Below are 21,361 nucleotides of genomic sequence, written 5' to 3'. Positions count from 1 at the left end.
AAATACCTTAGAGTTTTAGACAATTTTTTTAGCTTTTGTTTCCATGATGGATCTCCAGGTCTTATCCTATACTCAGATTTGTGACAAACTAATTTTAACTCACACTGTATGCTATACTGTCATGCATGCTTAAGTGTGTGTACTGCCATGTTGGAACAGATTCACCTATGATTTTACTCGACTTCATGATTAAACTGCATGAAACATTTCGTTCTATATACCCGTCTACATAGAAACAGTATAAGACAAGACAGATTTTATGAAAGCTGAAGGATTATACATCACTAAGTATTAAAACTTCAGTTTCACCATGTGTCTAAACTTGTTCTACTCACATGACAGATCTCAGGAGTACAAAGTTATTTGAAAAGAGATAGGTAAAATAACTACATTTGTTTCCCAATCAGGCTGTTCAAGCTAATCTCTGTTTTCATTTACTGACATCAACACTTAACCCAACTTGTAACCTCTCCTTACCCAACATTCTTTACTGAAAGCAAGAGAAAGTAAGGAATTACTATTATCTCACCTCATCTTTATCTGCTTCTTCATCCACTTCATATAAATGAACTGGAAGCTTCTCTGATTTTGTCCCTTTACTAGAAAAGAAAAAGCTTCTAAAATACTAGAAATTTTGTGATTAGTTACCTATTTTATAGCTGCAACAATAAAGATCTTATTTTCCTAACTGATGAGGAAAAAGCACAAGAATAACTGAGTAAAAGCATGTATTTTTCATGAAATGTATTTCCTAGCCAGCAATTTTCTGAATTTGCACCTCTGCCCAGAGTCTGTCTTTTGTTCTGCTTGTCAATGTCCTTATGTGTAACTGAAGAGAACCAAATGCTTTCTCATTCACTGTACTCCTAATATCTTAGGAGCAAGAATTCATACCTGCAACCATTGGCTCCTTTTAGGACAATGTGTTTATTTAAATTCCTATTGACTATCATGGTTTCTGTTCAGTGCAAGTGAAAACCAACTACCAACTTTTACAAAACGTGTGAGAATATCAGAACTTCTCATAGGGAAAAAAAAGCTATTTCTTAACTGATAGATGCAGGAGAGTAGGTAGGGAAGACATAGATCTTCCAGAGTTGTGGAATTCAGAGTATTCAGCCACTCTCAGATATTTGAAGTTAAGGATCTAATCTCTATACTCTCCCTACAAGATTTTGAAAAAGTTGGAAAAGATTTCTCTAGCAGATGGTTTAGCAAGTCTGTAATAGATGTAGATTGGGCTTTTGCTTTGAATCATCCTGTGAAAATCTGCACCAGTTCAAACACTTACTCTAACAATCTCGGTCAGGGCCTATTCCCTAACCTCCTAAAGGGAGTTCCAAAAGCTGACTCTGAAGCTACAAAAACAGGATAACACCATTTTAGTTTCATCTAAACATTAGCCTGTTTTAGTTATCATATTTACATTCACATTGTTGATGATACAATTTCTTGTTTTGACCTGCCTATTAATAAGGCAGCGTTACTACGGTATCTTTCCAGAAAATGGTTTAACAAGATTTTACACCTTCAAGTTCATCAATATAAATTCCATCCAACAAATCTTTATCATCTCTATTGACTATTAAACATTGATATAGCATATTTCATGTTACATATTACATGTATTAATACATTTCTGTAATAAACACATTTATATTAAATACAGTTAAAGTTCCTTCACAAATTCAAAATCTTTATTATACCACTAGATAACATACGTACTTTGGAAGCTGTCGAAACTCTCCTGAATAATCTTCATATCTATAGTTAACAACATGCCAGTCTGAATTGTAGGTTTTGATGCACTGTTTTAATGAAAACCAAATATCAATATTAATTGGAAGAGAATTAATAGCATTCCCTAGACACACACACATAAACACCCCTTAAGATATGGCTGTTTACGAACTGCTATGGTTACATGTTGATCTCTGAAAATTCTGTACACTGCCCTTCTTTTGCAATACAGTCTAGTGCAATACAGTCTAGTGCAATACAGCTTTTTGCAACAAGTGATATGTTTCAATAGGACGTTATCATCTGATAGACATGTATTTTATAAAACGAGACAATGATTAATACACTCAGCATTGGGATTAACCATCTTCAGCTGTCTGAAAAGTTAAAGCAGCATTTCACTGCAGCTGAAAACATGACTGAGACTTTAGAAAACTCAGCATTAAAATATAGATACGTTATTAAAATAGAATATTCAATTTCGCACACACTTATACAGAGAAACTAAAAACATTTTTTCTTTAAATTTATACTTCCAGTGCAATTAATTAATATTTAAATTTAAACTGCATGCTTGGAGCTGTTGAAAAGCAATTATGTCATTAGGCTTTGGTCTAGATACAGGAAATACCATTTTCCTCCACCCATATTGCTACAACATAAAAGTACTGATTTATCTTGGCTTTGACCAAAGTAACATAAAACTGACAAAATCTATTGCCAGAAACCATGTGGTACAAAATTTTATATGTTACACGAATAGACTTACGTGTACACAAACATAGCATCTAATAATTCAAAAATATTTTCTTTATGTTTCAAAAGACAAAAGTTAATACTTGCCAAGCAATTGTTTCGACAGAAACTCATGAAACTTCATGAATTACCTATAGCACTCCTCCCTCCTTGCCTACCTTCTTCAAATTTATCTTAAAACTGTTTAGGTTAGGTATTAAGGGTATGTATCACTGTGGATAAATCACTCTGAGGTCTGAGGCAGATTCGGCTATTTGGAGCTCCTTCCATTTTCTTGGAATTATAGCAGACATTTACTTCTTTCAGATGTTAAAATATCAGCTTAAAGTGTATCAGTAGAAAACCAGTAGATAATATATAAAAAAGACAAAAATTTTAAACCTTTCATTCCTAAAAGGCTTCAACAAGACACTAAATGAAACGCAACATCACAGTCGGAACCAAGGGAATGCCAACATAAGCAAGCAGTTATGAGAAACTTCAGGTTTGGGGATGTTTCTTCTACATATAGCATACAAACTGAACAGTCATAATGAATTTTAGCCTTTACAAGTGTTACAGTTATGAACACCTCTGTTCCAGCAAACTGTACAAGAGCATTCTGAACAAACGAAGAATGACTGCTGTGAAACACTTTATCAAGAAAAATAAGTCACAATGACTCATTCCAGATTTACTATTGCTCCCAATATTACGTATGGAAATCACCCATGTTCATCTGGGAAGCCAAAAGCATAAAGAAGGTGGGTGAGAAGCATCTGCTAAAGCCAATTACACAAACAAAATAATTCAAAGCTATCCTGCAAGCCTTCTTTTCCAGCCCCCAATGGACAAAATACTAGGTTTTCCTGGAAATTTTCCCATTAAATCATTGATAAATAAATGGCAATAAGGATTTAATATTTTTTCAGGGCTTTTTTCCTTGTTTTTTAAATAGTAAATGAAGCAGAAGAAAAACAATTCAGGTATAATATTGTTATTACACACAGCCACATGCAATTCCAGTATTACCTCAGTTACAAACAAGCTTTGAGCTTCCTTCTCTGCATTTTCAGGAACTGTTGAACGAATGTATCGACTCTGCCGCTTCAATAATGCTGTCTGATAAACAACAAAAACAATTATTGAAACTCACAATTAAAGGAGAGATGACACATTATGACAACACTCAGTTATATCACTATAACTAAGACAGAAGCTCAGCAGAAAACATCTTATGAATATGCTGTTTCAGAATAGCCAATTAATGAGAATTTGCTTTCATTCAAAGATCAGCAACATGTTCCTTCTTTCACAGCAAAAGAGCAAGTTTGGAATCATTAAGAAACAGGGGCCACATAAAAGTGTTTTCTTCTATTTTGTTAACAAAGGCAAGAAAATACTAGTAAAAATAATTCCACCATGACAACATAACTCCAATATTTTGAAGACAGACATTAAGGTAGTGTTATTACTACATATAAAAACTATTACTCAAGAAAAGCAACAAACCCACACCAAAATAAGAAGAGTAGTTCAACTGCAGATCTCAGCTGGCAAAAAATGAGACTTGCACTGTTAAACTGAAGGTTTAGAAAGAAGGCCTGGATCACTGAAGGATACACTTGGGCTAGAAGATGTTTTCATGTTCTTGACAGTTTTAGCAAATAGCTCTGTTTCTGAGGTTAAAAAAAATATATATATATTTTACTGATGTTAAAATCTGGCATGCAATTTTCTGTGTCATCCTAGTCCCCCTTCCCCATGCTTTAGGGCAAAGTAATAGCAAGATGGCCAGGGTTCTTCTTGAGACAAACGTGCTTGTAGGTGGCACTAAAGAATGGCCAAAAGACACCAAGTATTTTATACTGGGCTGTCTTAGCACAATGAGTACTTAAGTCTTTAAAATGAATGTATAAATGTGTAGCTATGGTGGGCCTTTTTCCAGGTCACAGTTTATACAAAAGTCAATGCTGCAAAGTATGAATCAACAAAATCAGTCTTTAGTTCCATCAAGATGAAAAATAAGCATGTGTAAATTTTTCATATACAAAATATTTAATAAAAAATAATTAAAAAAAAAATCCAAAACCAAATCACATGCAAAGAAGGCGCTCTCAAAATTATTCACTTCATTTTGGGAAATAAGGTGCCAACACCTACATTTCTATACCAAAAAATAACAGCAGATCTTAAATTTCTAGTGTAGGAAGGTATCTTTCTCAGCAATTGCTCACTGAACAACAGGTCCACATGCAGATATTTTAGAGGAAAGGACTATAGTAGATATGTAGGTGAGAGACAGAAGCCAGCCAACACACAACATTCCTCAAGTGCACTTGACCAGTCTTCAGACATGTCCATTTTAGTTTGTTATTCCTTAGCTTTTGCCTTTCTCCCTCCTGTGTTTTTAACATGGGTGTTTTATATTTTTCTCTCCACTTTGGAGGTGTTCAAGCAGTTTCTGTCATGTGATAAGGTTCTCTTCCTGCTCTGTAAATTTGACAATGTCCACCTACTGATAGTACTCTTATTCTATGCAAGTCTCAGCAGCTACAGTGAACAGAGAAAGTACAAAATATTGCTGCTGACACCACATACTCACTGCCAATACCTGTTTTAAAAATTATTTTTTTCCTCTTCACACACTCTTTCCAGTGTTGGCTGTTGAATATGAGCTAGTAAAATATTCCCCCAAAACCACTTCCCACTCCGCATCCCTTTAGGATGCCTGAAATTATGGTTATTAACAGTTGATTATTCAAAATACTGGGAAAGGAATAAAAAAGAGCCACAACAGCATACAAGTGTGTATATATATATATAACCAATGGAGGTTATTAATAAAGTCCTGTATCTTACTGGTAAAATAAAGACTATGCAAAATGCAGGAAAAATGGGGAGAAAAGTACAGGGTTTCAATTCAACAGTCACATACCCAGGCCATCCTTACTTTAGAAGATGTTACACAGAGCCAAATGCTCAAGAAGCAGTGACAGGAATTATTTTAAAAGAGTCGATGGAAAAGATGGCATGCTGCATGTTAGATCATGCCCTTAAAGATACCATGTGCTAGAAGAGACTTATCAGTTGTATGGGAAGTGTCAGAAGCTGTATTATAAGGCAATTTCCACACTAAATTGAAGCCTTGATTTAGAATAGTTGGTTAAATACTCAAAGAAAAACACAAAATAGATTTTAGAAGAAAAAAGTCATAGTGAATTTTCTTTGAACATTTCAAAATAAGTTATTGTATTTTGACCAGTTTACTTTGTACTCTCTAAAATGATGACGTTACTTGAACATTTTTTTGCTTGTTCCTTCTACTCAAGATATGCATTCTCGTAGAATGGCCTGGGATTACTTTTATTTCTGCAAAGTTGGCGTAATATCTATTTTCAGAGGTACTTAACTTGCACTAACTAAAAGCCAAGAGCTTTAAGTAGAAGTGTGATAAATCCGTGTGGCTCAAAACCAAAAGTAACACAGGTGAAGCAATGTCTAAGCTAGGCACCAAAATGCCTTCAAAATAACAGTGGGATAACTTTGTAATGGCATATTTAATTTGGGTTGGAATGTACCCACATTGTATTTGCTACAAGTAAACTCATAGCAAATATGTATAAGCATGGAAGCAGTACTCAGAAGTTAGGTATTTTGAAACAAAAGCATTTAGATACAAGGTGTCTTATTGCAAAGTAATCACTAGTATAGATTTGGGTTAGGGTTTCTTTTAATAATATACCTGCTATGCAGTTAACATAAACATCACCAATTTCACAGTCATTGAGCATGTGATTTTAACATGATCCACTGTCCTGGTTTCAGCTGGGATAGAGTTAATTTTCTTCCTAGTAGCTGGTACAGTGCTGTGATTTGGATTTAGGATGAGAATAACGTTCATAACACACTGATGCTTTAGTTGTAAGGACTTTTCAGCTTCCCATGCCCTGCCAGCAAGAAGATGGGAGGGAGGACAGCCAGGGGGGCTGACCCAGACTGGCCAAAGGGCTACTCCATACCGTATGACATCATGCTCAGTATATAAACTGGGGGGAGTTGGCTGGGGGGCAGCAATCGCTGCTCGGTGACAGGCTGGGCATCAGTTGGCAGGTGGTGAGCAACTATATTGTGCATCACTTGCTTCTGTATATTATTATTATTATTATTATTATTATTATTATTATTATTATTATTATTATTACCACTACTACTACTACTATTTTACTTTATTTTATTTCTATTATTAAACTGTTCTTATCTCAACCCACGAGTTTTCTCACTTTCACCCTTCCGATTCTCTCCCCCATCCCACCAGGGGCGGGGAGTGAGTGAGCAGCTGTGTGGTGCTTAGTTGCTGGCTGGGGTTAAACCACAACATCCATCAAGGTGGTCTGTTTTAAACTAATGCTATTTAGTTATGAAGCCATGTCATTACTGAGTACATTACTGAAATTCAGGTGACTTAGAATAATTATAATAAGCCATGAAGAGGCACAAAATTGGATACAAGAGTACCCAATGGATATAGTAATTCAAGGTTATGAAAGAGAAGACTTTCTTCTCAGCAAGAGTGTAGGAGAGGTATAGCCTTGACTGACTGACAGCATTGTAACCAAGAGCAGCAAAAACATCAGTAGGAGATGTTCCAATGGGTGGCAGGAAAGTGGTCCTAGCATCTTAATTAAACAAACAAATTATGTGGGGACCGCAACAAAAACCAAACAATGACAAAAAAGCAGCTAGAAATGAACAGACTAGGAAATACAAAGGTATTCGGTGTTTAGACAGCCCAATCACTAAGAATGAAGGCAAACTCAGTGATGTTAACAGCAAAAAGGATCTCCAAACACAACATGACTACCCCTATAAATCTGATGAGAACAAGCTAGGGAATAACCTGATTAGTGAATTCAGTGCAGAAAACTCAGAACTTGAGCTTGTGAAAAGCAACTGAAACAATTATGAAATGGTCAATTAAAAAATGACCCAATATGTGAAGAGAAAGTTGCTGGTAAAGAGCTCTTCTGGAAACTAGAGAAAGCAAATCTTGCTATTATTTGCATATGATGTCATCAAGGAAAATGTAGAAACTCAAAAGAAAAAAAAAAATTAGAAGCCTGCTTATTTGGATTTGAAGATCAGCATGAAGCAGGACAAAAATCATGATTTCTGAAAAGTAAACGGGCTGCTACCAAACATATCTAAAAGGAGACAAAGCAGGATACATAACCTCAGCTAGCCACGTTTAGGATGATGGCAAATGCATTCAAGTGGAAATCTGGAAACTAGATCAATTGGCTGAAGAATAATCCTTCAATCTTTATGAGTTTTTCCGGACCAGAGCATTTTCTGCTCCAGCCTTGCTCAAATATTTCTTTGGCAGTGGTTTGAGCTTAGAGCTACTTCTGACAGCATGTTTGGAGAACAGTCACAGCTGAACAGAGAAAGGTGACTTACTGGTTTTTTTTCCTTTCCCTCACTAGGCAAATAACGTTCATCAGGAGAAATAAAGAAAAGCAAGCTATATGTGGTCCAAAGAAGCGAGCTGCTGTGCAAGCTTTCTTTTCTGATATGGACTAACAATTCACATCAGTTTGCCTTTAATATTTGCTTCTCTGAGGTGGTAACACTTACAAACTGAAGGTGGCACTGACCATGACTACAGAACAAGACACTAAAACATTTGTTACAAAAATCTTGCCTTTGAATTCCTGCAAGTACTGTTACTAGTTATATGAAAAAAAAACTAATTAAATTACATTCCAGTTATCTAACTGCATTACCTGAAAAAAAGTTATCCAAATTATGCACAAACACTTGTCTCCAATTTCTCCCAAAATAATTTCAACCTTAGCACAAGTTCAACAGTTAGCAATCTGCCTCTCTGAAACTAAGTAACTTCTTCTGTAATCTACTGAAAAGTGTAGAAGTGATACCTAGTGCTGAGAAGTAAGTATTTTCTGTGCTGTTTTAAGTGCTAGTTTTAAGGCCGCGCTAGTAACAAAACAACCTTACTCTTAACGTCTTTATAAATTATCAGGGCTTGGCTTCCTTTTTAGGCAAGTGTTTTTTAGATTGTAATCATTTTAACGTAAGCATGAGGAAAAACTTTGTAAAATAAAAACTAAATGCTCTAAGAGGAAATGGCTCGAACAGGTTTTTAGACAATGGTAGGAGTTTCCACCTATAAACTGTTCTATGTGTGTATACAGGTAGTTCTAAATACTCTAGCTCACTATTTCAAATTCATCTTGTGGGGGATGAGGGCAGTATCAAACATTTGATCGGAGGCTTACCCAAGAGCTGCCCACACATTGTGTGACAGCAACAAGTTAGAAAAAAGGAATTAAAAAAAAAAAATAAAATATGTGAAGCAGAATGGCAAATACAGAAAATATGCCATTATTTAAATGCTTAAAATGGTATTGGCAACCATGTCAAGACTAATGGTTTCAAAACTGTAAATACAATTATGGAAAACTGCACAGGGTTAAAAGCTTTAACTTGCAAAAAAATAAATAAGCACATAAGGGATTTCTGTTCTCTGACTCGGTAATATTTTCTTAATACACCGAATGACAGATTTAAACGTATTGTGTTGTTGAAAACAAGCTAGACAGATCAAAGCAGTATTGGAGAGTCATGTGTACAATAAAAATATTTGGAGTAAGTTTGTGCCAGCAAATCCTAGAAGGAAATAAAAGTTTCATGGCATAATAATAAAGTTTGATAGTGCAAACCAGTCTTCATATAAATCAAGTATAAAATGAGACTCTGCCAAAGACTATATAGGGGAAGCCCAGAAAATGTATTCAGATATTACACTGCTGAGGGATGAAGAAACAGGAAATCTGACTACATTCCAAACTTGTGACTACCTGAAGTAAATCCTCTGATGTAACTCCCACTTTAATGATTGCCTTGATGCAAATCTGACCATAGAATCCAAACAAAGGATGGCAAAAAGCATTACAGTTTGTGAATGAAATTCAGTCATTCCCTTTAAAGGATCAGACTGACAACTAAGGACTAGCTTCAGTCATATATGCCCGAGGTTAATAATTGCAGAAGAGGCCACTTGAAACAGCAGTTAAACGCTTCAGACATCCCCCAGACTGCTCAAACAAAATGCCAGAGGATATTCTTGATATGTTTGTTTCTCCTCCATTGATAATTCAGAGCTGTTCACCAGAATGACCCCCGGTAATTGAACTAGTCGATTAGATAAGAGTACGCTTAGCAAAAGTATCCTTGATTCCCCTTGATCTGCAATACTGAAGAGCCACACGGTAGAAGGGGATCCAGCTGATATAGCCCAGACACTCTTTTCAGTCCCAAAGCCAATACCTGGTGTAGGGCATCATCATGAGTGGTCTAGCATTTGAACATTAGTATCATTAGATAATGTTCATAGGCAGTATGACTTCCTTTTGTAAGGAGTCTTATTTGCAGTCCTTCAAAACTTTCACATGTGGCTGAGAACACATGAAGCCCAAACTACTCTCTAAGTACCTGTAGCTTGCTAAAACCAAAATTTTTAGCTCGGAGAGGGAAGGCTACAAGTATAGTTATTCATGTATGAATCGGTGATAATGAAGCACATTGACTGTATTAAAAACAGAGTCCAGGTGCACTCAGGTAAATACTTTAATAGGCTAGAGAGAACTCACGAAAAACTCAACATGTGTAATTTATGGGACTTTATATGCCCTTCTGTAGAAATACATCAAACTCATCACCAACTTTCCCCATGATAAACATAAACTTAGCTTCAACTACTTGGCTGAATAAAGTGCTCAGCTTTTCAGGTAGGTTTTTGCAGAACAATACTAAGGTATTCCACTATGACTCAGTCCCCAGAATTAGTTAATTTATAGACAGTTCACATGTCTGCATACTTTTCAAATATAGGTAGATATATTGACTGCAAGTATGGGCATGTGAGAGACACTTTCCTCACTATTTACAGCAACTCCAGTCTCTAAGATGTTTGGTGGTTACCCTAACCGGATCTACAAGAAGATTCAAAAAACTGTATTTAAATAAACTATTTATTTAATAAACATGGTTATTTTATAGAAATATATCAAGATGATCACAAATCTTGGTAAAGTCTAGCTTAATCAAGTCAGAGCCCTGTTACGCAGGGGGTATTTTACCAAAACCCAGTTTTTGCTAGTAATACACAGCTGAGAGTAATAGCTTTCATTTGAACAGGTTCATGCCCTTTACTGTTAAGGGCCGGGGGGGACACGACACCGAAAAACCAATCAATTTAAGAATCAAAGCATGACAAAAAGCAGATGCTTTTTTTGAACAAACATCACATGATTTCCTATGTCAGAAAGGGAGGGAAATATCTAAAAATGACTGATCGCCTACTTCAAAAGGCAGTAAAATTGCCGAGTTGCAGAAGTAGACCTTATAATCTGAACAGATGAAGAAATTGTGCTATTTCTTCTTCTATAAACTGACACAATAAATCAAGAAGTGTAAAGGGACTCATGGCAAAGATTTTTTTTTTTTTGTAGCTTAAGAGAGTTAAAAAACAAAAGAAATGTGAAGTTATCATCTCATGACTACTACTGCTAAAAATCTGTCATTTGAAGAAAAAAAAAAAAAAAAAAAAAAGGCAGAGGATTAAATTACCTGAAAGTCATCATAAGGGAACAGTAGCATCTCACGTAAAGCATCATTCAAAATCTGTGTTTTCCTCTGAACGATGACATTTTCATAGTCTATTGGTTCTATGAGCTTTGGTTTTGCCTAGGGAAAAAAAAAAAAGGAAAACAAATTCAGGTATATTGAGGAAAAATTACAATTGTTGACTCCTTTTAAGAAGTTACTCTTTAAAGAAGTTGGCAGAATGAGATTTCATCTACATCAAAAACTTACAGTATTCAAAATGCCGACTTTATGTCATACTATACCATATGTATAAGTGCAACTGATAATTAGAGAGAAGCATGCTATCTACCTCAGAAGGAAGAACTATTTCACAAAACACACTAAGTCAGAGCTTATCAGAATAATCATGTATGTATTTTCACTGCAAAAAAATTATAAAGAAATTACTAGTCTCTTATGTTGGTGGTTACCTTTGCTTGATACTGCCCAGAAAGCTCTGATCTGGGTTTAGCAGGGATTATAACAACCTTAATTCAAAGCTGAACTTTGTTTTAACTCAATAGTAACCTGCAATAGGGGGTAGGCTAATTGACATTCCTCCTTCTCTATAGTTTTTTTCAAAATTCCCATAAGCCATTTACTTCCTCTTAATTGCATGAGTAGCTTTCATCAGTTACTACGCATTGATTCAACATTTAAACCCTATACCACTGTCAAGGCATTACAACTGGCTGTGCACAATCAGACAGAGAAAAACCTTCACCCTGCCAAGGATTCTGTTAAGCGGTCAGATGGCAAAGCAGGTTTAGAGAAAGCTCTCAATGAGGCAGCACTGCCTCGAAGTGTGCAAACTAATGCAAAGCTGCAGTTACCATCTAGCTTGCGCTTTCTGTGACTAAAACTGTGTATAACAGTATCATACATAAAATTACCGTTTTTTTTTGTTTGTTTGTTTGTTTTTTTACAAGTGGCAATTACAAGAGACTTTCCAATTGATACTCTAAGATCAGTGGTACTAATTTCAAAGTAAGGTATATTAAACATAAGAATAGCAGCAAGGCTAGCTTATGCCATGATTACAGCTGATCAGATGAGATAAGATTTATATATATATATTTGCATAACTTATGTTAATAACCTTTCAAATTCCAGCTGCACTGCACAGGAGAAATACCTTTATGTCTAGCAGAGCTCAAAGGGTTGTAGTGAATGGGGCTACATCTGGCTGGCAACCAGTCACTAGCGGTGCTCCTCAGGGTTCAATTCTGGGGCCAGTCCTGTTCAATACATTTATCAACGATCTGGATGCAAGAGTTGAATGCACCATTAGCAAGTTGGCTGATTATACCGAACTGGGAGGTGCTGTTGACTCTCTTGAGGGACAGGAGGCCTTGCAGAGAGATCTAGATAGATTGGAGCATTCAGCTATGATTAATGGGATGAGATTTAACAAATCCAAATGCCAGATTCTGCACCTAGGATGGAGTAACGCCAGGCACAAGTATAAACTGGGAGAGGAGCGGCTGGAGATCAGCCCTGCAGAAAGGGACCTGGGGGTGCTGGTCGACAGCAGGCTCAATGTGCGTCAGCAGTGTGCCCTGGCAGCCCAGAGGGCAAACCCCATCCTGGGGTGCATCAAACACAGCATAACCAGCCGGTCAAATGGGGCGATTATCCTGCTGTATTCAGTGTTGGTGAGGCCTCACCTGGAGCACTGTGTGCAGTTCTGGGCCACAAAATTTAAGAAGGATGTGAAGAAGGTCCTTGAATGCATCCAGAGGAGGGCAACAAAGCTGGTGACAGGGCTGGAAGGAATGTCCTATGAGGAGCGGCTGAGGACCTCATAGGCTTGTCTAGTTTGGAGAAAAGGAGGCTGAGGGGCCACCTCATGGATCTTTGCAGCTTCCTGAAGAGGGGAAGTGGAGAGGGAGGTGCTGAGCTCTTCTCCCTGGGATCCAGTGACAGGACACGTGGGAATGGCTCAAAGCTGCACCAGGGGAGGTTTAGACTGGACGTTAGGAAGCATTTCTTTACCGAGAGGGTGGTCAAACACTGGAACAGGCTTCCTAGAGAGGTGGTTGATGCCCCAGGCCTGTCAGTGTTTAAGAGGCATTTGGACAATGCCCATAACAACATGCTTTAACCTTTGGTCAGCCCTGAATTGGTCAGGCAGTTGGACTAGATGATCGTTGTAGGTCCCTTCCAGCTGAAATAGTCCAGTCTATTCTATATTCTATTCTAATCATTAGTATATCAATAATATTCCTGAGAAACCATACAGGTGTCTTTTCTTCATCTAAAAGATCTAAAAGCAAATCAAATAAATTTGTTTTTCAAGGAATTGGGAAAACTTTAGTCAGATAAGGTTACCAAAGTTTTCAGGCTTATTTCACAGGCTACTCAAAAGTTACTTGGGATTCCCTCATATCTGCCATATGGTAGTTTTACTGTTAAGAAAAATGCAAGAACATAACAGAGCATACCAGCTGAAAAGGGCAAAAAACCAAAATCTGGAAAATGAATCTACCAAACAATGATGAACAAAATGTAGCTTTGTCAACAAAAATAGCTACCATTTACGATCACACTGAAAGGATTTACTAAAAGTTCATAAGCTATTTAACAACATGCTCAGCACAGGCCAATACCAGCTGAGCTTGCCATCCTTCTCGTCAGAGGAGATGGAGAACAGCAGTTCAGTTCACTGCATATTGTACCCCAATACATTTTGAGAGCTTAGCACCTGAACCACAGCTGCTGCTACATCTTCCCCTCTCGTTCATAAACATGGCTTATCACAAAGCCAAGAACTAACACCAGTGTCCATGAGAAAAGGCTTAAGCTTATGTTCATGCACGCATCTGTAGCTGAAGTGGTTGGACCATTTTGACTTAGCTCAGAAAAGTATAAGAGAAGCAAGTAAACACAGCATAAGAAAAGGTTACCTTTTCTCTAATGTACTAATTACACAAAATATTTTGGCTGCAAGAAGACTTTCTGTTAAGTCTGTCTTTGAATATTCAGGCTGTTGCAATGAATCCCAAACTACTGAAATGGTGTGCTCCAAGCTCCCTCAGTACTCAGGCGGCCAGATGCACCTTCTTCGCCCAACTATTTGACACATTTCCTAGATGCAGGCCCTACCAAATTCCCCCTTCACAAAATTTCAGGTTGAACAGCCCCACTGTGCCAGATTGTCATAACAAGTTCTGAATCCAAAGAAATTCCAGTAACTTCACCTACCCTCTCCAACTCTTCACCAAGGCAGTAACTGTCCAGTATAAATTTGCTTCCTTAAGCACATGAGACAGGGATAACACAGAGCATGAAGAGCCCCTCAGACTTCACTGCTCTTTAAATGAAATACTACAAGACAATGCTTATTCAGAAAGCAAGACACTCTGCTCATCTTTCTTCCACTTTCAATGTAAGTAACAGGTAAGTAACCTACCTACCCAGGCAAGCAAGATGTTCACCTGTCAATCACTGAGCTTGGGCTCTTGTGCAGTATACTCTTATGTTAAAACAAGGTTTAGAGACTACTACAGTACCATGGCCAAGTCAGTCCATTTGGTCAAGTTGGCCTTTACCATTCCTTCTGAAGAGTTTGTCATGAGAAATGATATGCAATCTGCTGCAGTGACAGTTGACTTGAGTGTGGTGCAGGATGACTGACCTTTAGGAAAAACAAAAAGAAATACTCCAAATTAAACTGGGTCTAAGAAATTAGTAAGGGAGAAAGACCATTTGAGTTGTGTATACAGTCAGTCTCTTCTGTTAGTGAAGGACTTGGCTTAAATTAATTGAAAGGAGGGCTGACACTAGAAGGACCCCCTCTCTCTCTCTCTCGTGGCACGTTCCTGAGCCTTCTCACACTAGTACCAGCAACTGAACAGTCATATTTAGCGACAGATTAGGAGCGATCTGGCTTTACAGGGTTCCTCCCAAACAGCGAGATTTCAGACAGACTAGCTATCTGAAATGCTGATCAGATGGCTGCATGACCACTTGTGCCAATAGATTGGAGCTGACGGGACCCTTTCAGAAGCAGGAGATTCAGATTACTAAACAGAACATGAAACTCCGTCCTCATTAAAAGCTGCTGCAAAAGCATTTTTGAATTCTGTTACTCAGCTTCAGTGCAGCTCACAATTTTTAAAATGTCCTTAAAAAAAATAATTAATCCAGGCCACATATTTTAATATACTTAAAATGCAATTTGGGAAGCCTTTTAAAGGAAAGAAGAAACATATACATGGTCAATACACTCAGAAGGTTCACATATCAGGACATCGACTGTCTGAACTAGCAAGTGGATAGATCACAGCACCAATTCCACCAACTGGTAGCAAGAGAAAGCCGTCACCTCAAATGGGTAATGGATTTTTATGGGGTGCTGCACATGATCAGCATTTTCATCCTTTTCTCCCTGGTGCTGAAGAGCTATGACCATCCTCCTGTTAATTCTCTTGGGAAGGAAACAGGTGAAGACTGGAAGAAAGCTAGCTCTGGCTCCTCTCATTTTACCAGCAAAAATAGAGGAAAAGGGTTACTTTTAAAAACAGCATACCTAAAATTATTTCATGGGCGTGTGCACACACACACACAAAAATCACTTCTTTAGCACAGCTAATTCAAAAACCAAAGATGCATATACTCCAGCTTCAGAAAGCATCCAATTAATTGCAAATGCATGTCTCTACCCTTTGTTCACAAAACAGGTCCACCACAACCATAAATTTGACAGGAAAGAATCTTAAAAGCAAATGAGCTTTGCTCACATTTTGCTTGCATGCTGTAAACCCAAGATTAAAAAAGAATTCTCCCTCATTAGAAGCTTTTAAAGAATCTGAAGCTCTGTGGAGCTGAGGCCCTGAATATATACCTCTCCTCTAACTCAATGGAACACAGAGGTAGTTAGGGGTACCAGAAAACCACACCATCTTCCTATTTAATCAGTAAAGTACCCGATTTGCAGAAATGTCATTTATGCAAAAATTCACGAAGAACTTGCTTCCCCAGGTTTCTCCAAAGTGTTACTCATTTCTTTCTTAGTCATTTGTCAGATTGAAAAGGAAGAGGATGTTTTATCAGTTTAAACCAGACATGAAAAAAGAAAACAATAAACAGCACACTGACGTTGGCAATTAGCCAAACCTACAACACCACAAGGAAGCAGATTCTCTCTCAAGCTCTTCTTCAGAAAAAAAGATTTTCCTGTCTATTACTTCATGAATATAAAAGAAAAGACGCTGGGTAGGCACAGTATTGTGAATAAGATTTATGGACCAGCTGACACAGATAAAACTCAGCCCAGTCAAAACTGAAAAATCAAGTTTACAGGCACTAAAAGTCGGTCTTTCAAACAAGGCTTAGCTTTTCCTATTCATCTGCAACAAGCAACATTTGTATTTCTGTAATCTACGAAAATGCTAAGAGCATAGGGCTTCATGGGGTGCAGCACTCGAGCTAGCCAATGCCGTATTTGTAGGAAGATAAAACAGCGAAGTATCTGCCATGCCACGTTGGTTTTTGCCACTGTATTGTAAGTATGGAAACTTACCAGAAATAAGAAGCATTTCAAAACAGCAGTCATGACACCCTCATGGTAACCATTTTAATCTGCCACAATATGGTTTATATATTTGGACAAGCACTGTCAAAAGCCATGAGATAAACTGAATTTTAAGTTAGGAGTTCAATGATTGCCTATATTATATATTACAGAGAAAATACAGTACATTTTTTCTTGTATGTTTAAATTGAGACAAATGTTATCTTCTTGTCTTCTCACAAAACAATGGATGGTCAGGTTAAGCACACTGGGTATTGTTAGCCTCATGCTACAAAACATCTTTTACCTTATAAATATAAAAACATATTTACCGTATAAAAACACATATGAAGGGTCTAGAGCACAAGTCTTATGAGGAGTGGCTGAGGGAGCTGGGGTTGTTTAGTCTGGAGAAGAGGAGGCTGAGGGGAGACCTTATTGCTCTCTACAACTACCTGAAAGGAGGTTGTAGCGACGTGGTGGTCGGTCTCTTCTCCCAAGTAACAAGAGATAGGACAAGAGGAAACGGCCTCAAGCTGCGCCAGGGGAGGTTTAGGTTGGATGTTAGGAAAAACTTCTTCACCGAAAGGGTAGTCAGGCACTGGAACAGGCTGCCCAGGGAAGTGGTTGAGTCCCCAGCCCCGGAGGTATTTAAAAGACGGGTAGACGTGGTGCTTGAGGACATGGTTTAGTGATGGACTTGGCGGTGATAAGTTAACGGTTGGACTTGATGATCTTAAGGGTCTTTTCCATCCTTAACGATTCTATGATTCTATATTTAGCACATACGCCTGCAAATTAACAAGTCCCCATAAAGAGTAGAACGGAGCTACAAGCACTAGCAGGCAGCAAGGCATATGAATTGATGAATATATGGTGTTACATATTTCTCAACATTGGCCTGAGGCAAGCCGCTTTGGACAACTTTGTGATGTAAACTTTGGGGCAGTGGGAGGGAATAAGCTGCTATAGATTCATGTAAAAAACTACCACTATGCATATATTTAAGCAACAATACGCTTTCATTGACAAATTCAAAACTTTTAAGTCTCTAGGACTTGAAAGAATTAAATGCATTAAGTCACCTGTTCTCATGCTTACATAAAGAGACCGTAAGTGCTTACCAGGACTACAGACAGAGTGAGCCATGCAAAGAATAGACTGTTATACAGGCTTTTTTGCACAGTGTTTCTTTAAAAAACAATAATTAACTTTCCTTTTTTCTTTTTCCTCAGTTTAACCTGAAAGCCTGAAACCTCTTGTTCTGTTGTTCACCCAAGTCTTCAGGGGGCTGAAACAGAAGAGAATGGGGGTTTCCAAAACTCAACGAACACAGCCTAAATTATAAAGCATTGTGCTTTTATTTATAAGAAGTATTTCATTGATGCTCAAGGTCCATTTAAACACAAGAACACCTTTCAGTGCTCAAACGTTCTGATAAGACCTTCTGTATTGCCAGTATTTACCTCAGGTTGTTAATATGGATGCAGTTCCAGTTGTTTCATTTCTAGCCTCCTCTGTGACCTGCTTTACCTTCAGATGCAAAGTAAGCATGCTGTGTCCTACGAAGTTCTTTTATCAGCACAGAAACTTCTAACACTAGAATCAGAATTGGGCAATGCTCTGCTGGACAGAGGAGCTCAGGTGTCTTACGTTTTACACTGCCAGTGTGTTTCCAAGCAGAAAGATGGCCTCCAGAAGTTCCAACTTCCCAGCAGCATCATCTGATTTGATAAGCACTTGCTACTTCTAACTATCAAAATGCAACTGGACAGCACGTGTACTAATTTGGTAACTTCTGCAACAGCTAGCACAACAGCAGTTCATCCCAAGTAAGGCTTTGAGGCACCACCTGGAAAATCTAAATGCTTTTTCCATAGGCTCTTCTTGCTTGTTAACCTCAAAGGCAAAGTTATGACACAATCTAATCCAAATCACAGGAAAACAACAAGAGCACACATACTAACATACTAACCGGCACTGAAAACAGCAGACGACTCCTTTTGTGAAACTACCCACCTGTCCATGAAAAGTTAATTCAGGCACAGCGCTCAATCAAATAACAGTGTTTCAATATCACATGGGATGCTTACAGTTATAAATACTCACTTCCCTCAATACTCTAGCAGACTCTGTGAACTACATTTAGAAGAATTAAATGAATATCACAAAACCTTGTTGCTTCCTTGAAGTCCTGACAGCTGATTCTGTCTCATCTTCATAAAGAATACTCAAAAACCTCGAGTGCTAGGTAAATCACATCGTAATTACCCATACAAAAGGAATACATCCACATCTGAACGAATGTTATAGGCAATAGTTGAGAAGTATTACTAGAGTAAGGCAGAAGCCTCCTGTTCCAAGTGCTTTTGAGGGTTGCTATCTAATACAATTCTAAGGTTTCTAATCCAGAAAACAAAAAGTTGTACTGTTTACATTTCATTACACCAACTAGCAACATTATCAGCCTTACTTATTACCTTACTGCACCCTATACCCGTGAGAAACTACCTACTTTCACTGTGGCAGTAAAAATCTACTGCAACATCACAACCCAGTGAAATAAAAATGGACCCAAATGTCAGTGTCAAATGAAACATAGCACCTTACTTTTTGCTTTGTGCCTAGCAGTACACTTAGTGCAAAGTGTCCTTGCACCATTTCATCTAGTTTTCCTCCATAAACTAGACAAAAGCAGAAGCAAAAAGGGATATTATACCATCTATAATTATATGCCATATATACGCTTGCCTATATATGTAACAGATTAAGACCAAAATAGCAACTGAAATGACAACGAAGACATTTTTTATGCACCCTCTGTGGAACCTAAATGTTCTTCCCTTGAAATAGTGACCTTTGTTTTGAACGCACCCACTTCATCTGAAAAGGAAAAAAGGGAGGGCAAACACTGGAGGTATATTAATCCATGAACATTAACTTAAGTAGTACCTGGAAAATTATAAGGATGTACTTCATTAATGGTTATAAGTAAATACAGTAATGTTTTATACTTTTTTTTTTTTTTAAAGTAAGTATATACGCTCGCTGATTAACTGCAGTACTCTAAGTATCTGCAGAAACACTAATATCCTCTCTGAGTATTCACAGGGGAATAAAAACAGTTCTAAATAAAGTTAAACATTCCAAAGGCAGGAAAGCACACACAAGATTAGCTCATATTGTACTGATGAAAATCTGGACCAGAAATCAGAACACACCCATACAAAAAAAACACGTTTTACTAACAACTGCTCTGCATAGAATGAAACTAAAGAAAACAGTGTGAAGGAAAAGAAAATTTGTCTTACTAACACACATGTAAGCTTTCAGTTATCTACAGTAACAATTCCCATAAAGTTACAGATGTGTATTACTAAATATATATAGCCAAAATGTTTTAGTTAATTCTTAAATGTGTAGCATGAAGCTCAAATAAGGGGGGGGGGGGGGGGGGGGGGGAGACAATAATTTGAGGATCACAGCTCCCACTAACTTCAACCACAGCCAGACAAATAAAGAGGAGACCATCATCCTTTAATTCAGCAATTAAATATAAGATATTACTAAGTAAAATTGGAATTCTAGTAAGAACTATCAAAGTACTTCTTTCTATCAATATATAAGTTGTTAGTTTAACAATCCTCCTCTGTTATTTGAAAAGGTTTACTGTCCTAGCTGGAGAGAGTTGGTGGCTTCATTACAGCTTGCTTATTATGTTTTCTTGCTGTACTATTAAAATTCCAACAGAACTAAGTGTGTAGCGATACAAAAAAAAAGTTCTTATTTGATTACTTCCCCACATACAGAAATATTCCCTTTCCCCTCACTTTAAAACTTTAAAATTCCTAAATAACGTGCATTGAAGGCATTGAAAAATAGATCCTTTAACAGAAGTACACCTGCATTATTTAGACAGTTCTTAGAACATTTAAGTAAAATTTAACCGTTACACACACAGTCTTTAGAGAGTTCAAATATACTTTAATTGAAAGATACGCTGGGCAGTTAAAAAACAGAGGTGCTAGAATGTATTTTAAAGTGTAAGTAGTTTTCCTGCTAGGCTCCAAGAGCTGTACAACTCTGCTAAACAGAGCAGACACTGAAAAGCAGCTAGTATGAAAACCAAATTCCAAAGTCACACTCAGACAGAACCAAAGATTTGGTAAACCAGAACAGCAAAAATGAATTAAAAAGGCAGAAGAATCAAACCTAAATCTTAAACACACCTTCTTCACACGTAAGAATGCTGGAACTTCTCATTAGCATCAGATTAAGCAGTTTTTCCCTAGCAGACAGAACTAGAATTATTAAAAGGGAAGAGACAGCTTGTTTACACAGTTCTTACCAGCACTACCACAGGACTCTCCACTTCTACTTCACAAGGACCTGCATCCTTGCACTGCTGCGGAGACTCTATAATAAGCTCTTTCTTAGGATTTCTGTTTGTTCTTGCCTGCATTCTTTGGTTGAAAATACAAACAGCAGCAAAACCGTATGCTTTTTGGCATCAAAGTAATCAGCATGCCAGTGATCCAGTGAAAACAATAGCTTTTTCCCCAGCACAAGCAGCAGAAAGTACAAACTAGTCTAACTTCTCAGCTGCAGTTTGCTAAATCTGTCACGGTGGGAACGCATGACAGACAAAGGCCAGCCCCTAAGCATGTTGTATTCCTCTGGAAAAGAAAAAAAAAAAAAAAA

General features: G+C 37.5%; 1 protein-coding gene across 13 annotated transcripts in view; it reads right to left on the bottom strand.

Moving 5' to 3' along the window:
* Nucleotides 1–21,361, bottom strand: part of DOCK9 (dedicator of cytokinesis 9) — a 134,563-nt gene that overhangs the window by 83,403 nt on the left and 29,799 nt on the right. For 10 of the 13 annotated variants that reach the window (XM_087755815.1, XM_087755821.1, XM_087755825.1 and 7 more), the window contains exons 2-5: nucleotides 11,128–11,244; nucleotides 3,508–3,597; nucleotides 1,726–1,808; nucleotides 530–599 (exon numbers count right to left, since the gene is read on the bottom strand). In XM_087755815.1, coding sequence (XP_087611941.1) covers nucleotides 530–599; nucleotides 1,726–1,808; nucleotides 3,508–3,597; nucleotides 11,128–11,244 — 360 coding nt within the window. Of the gene's footprint in view, nucleotides 1–529; nucleotides 600–1,725; nucleotides 1,809–3,507; nucleotides 3,598–11,127; nucleotides 11,245–21,008; nucleotides 21,285–21,361 lie in introns of those variants that run through there. The other 3 variants (XM_087755816.1, XM_087755822.1, XM_087755827.1) reach the window with 1 other exon arrangement.

Source organism: Nipponia nippon, unplaced genomic scaffold (genome assembly GCF_047370975.1).
Source record: "Nipponia nippon isolate SJK-2023a ecotype South Korea unplaced genomic scaffold, ASM4737097v1 scaffold_2, whole genome shotgun sequence".
Lineage (NCBI taxonomy): Eukaryota > Metazoa > Chordata > Aves > Pelecaniformes > Threskiornithidae > Nipponia > Nipponia nippon.
This window is presented reverse-complemented; position numbering and strand designations above follow the sequence as displayed.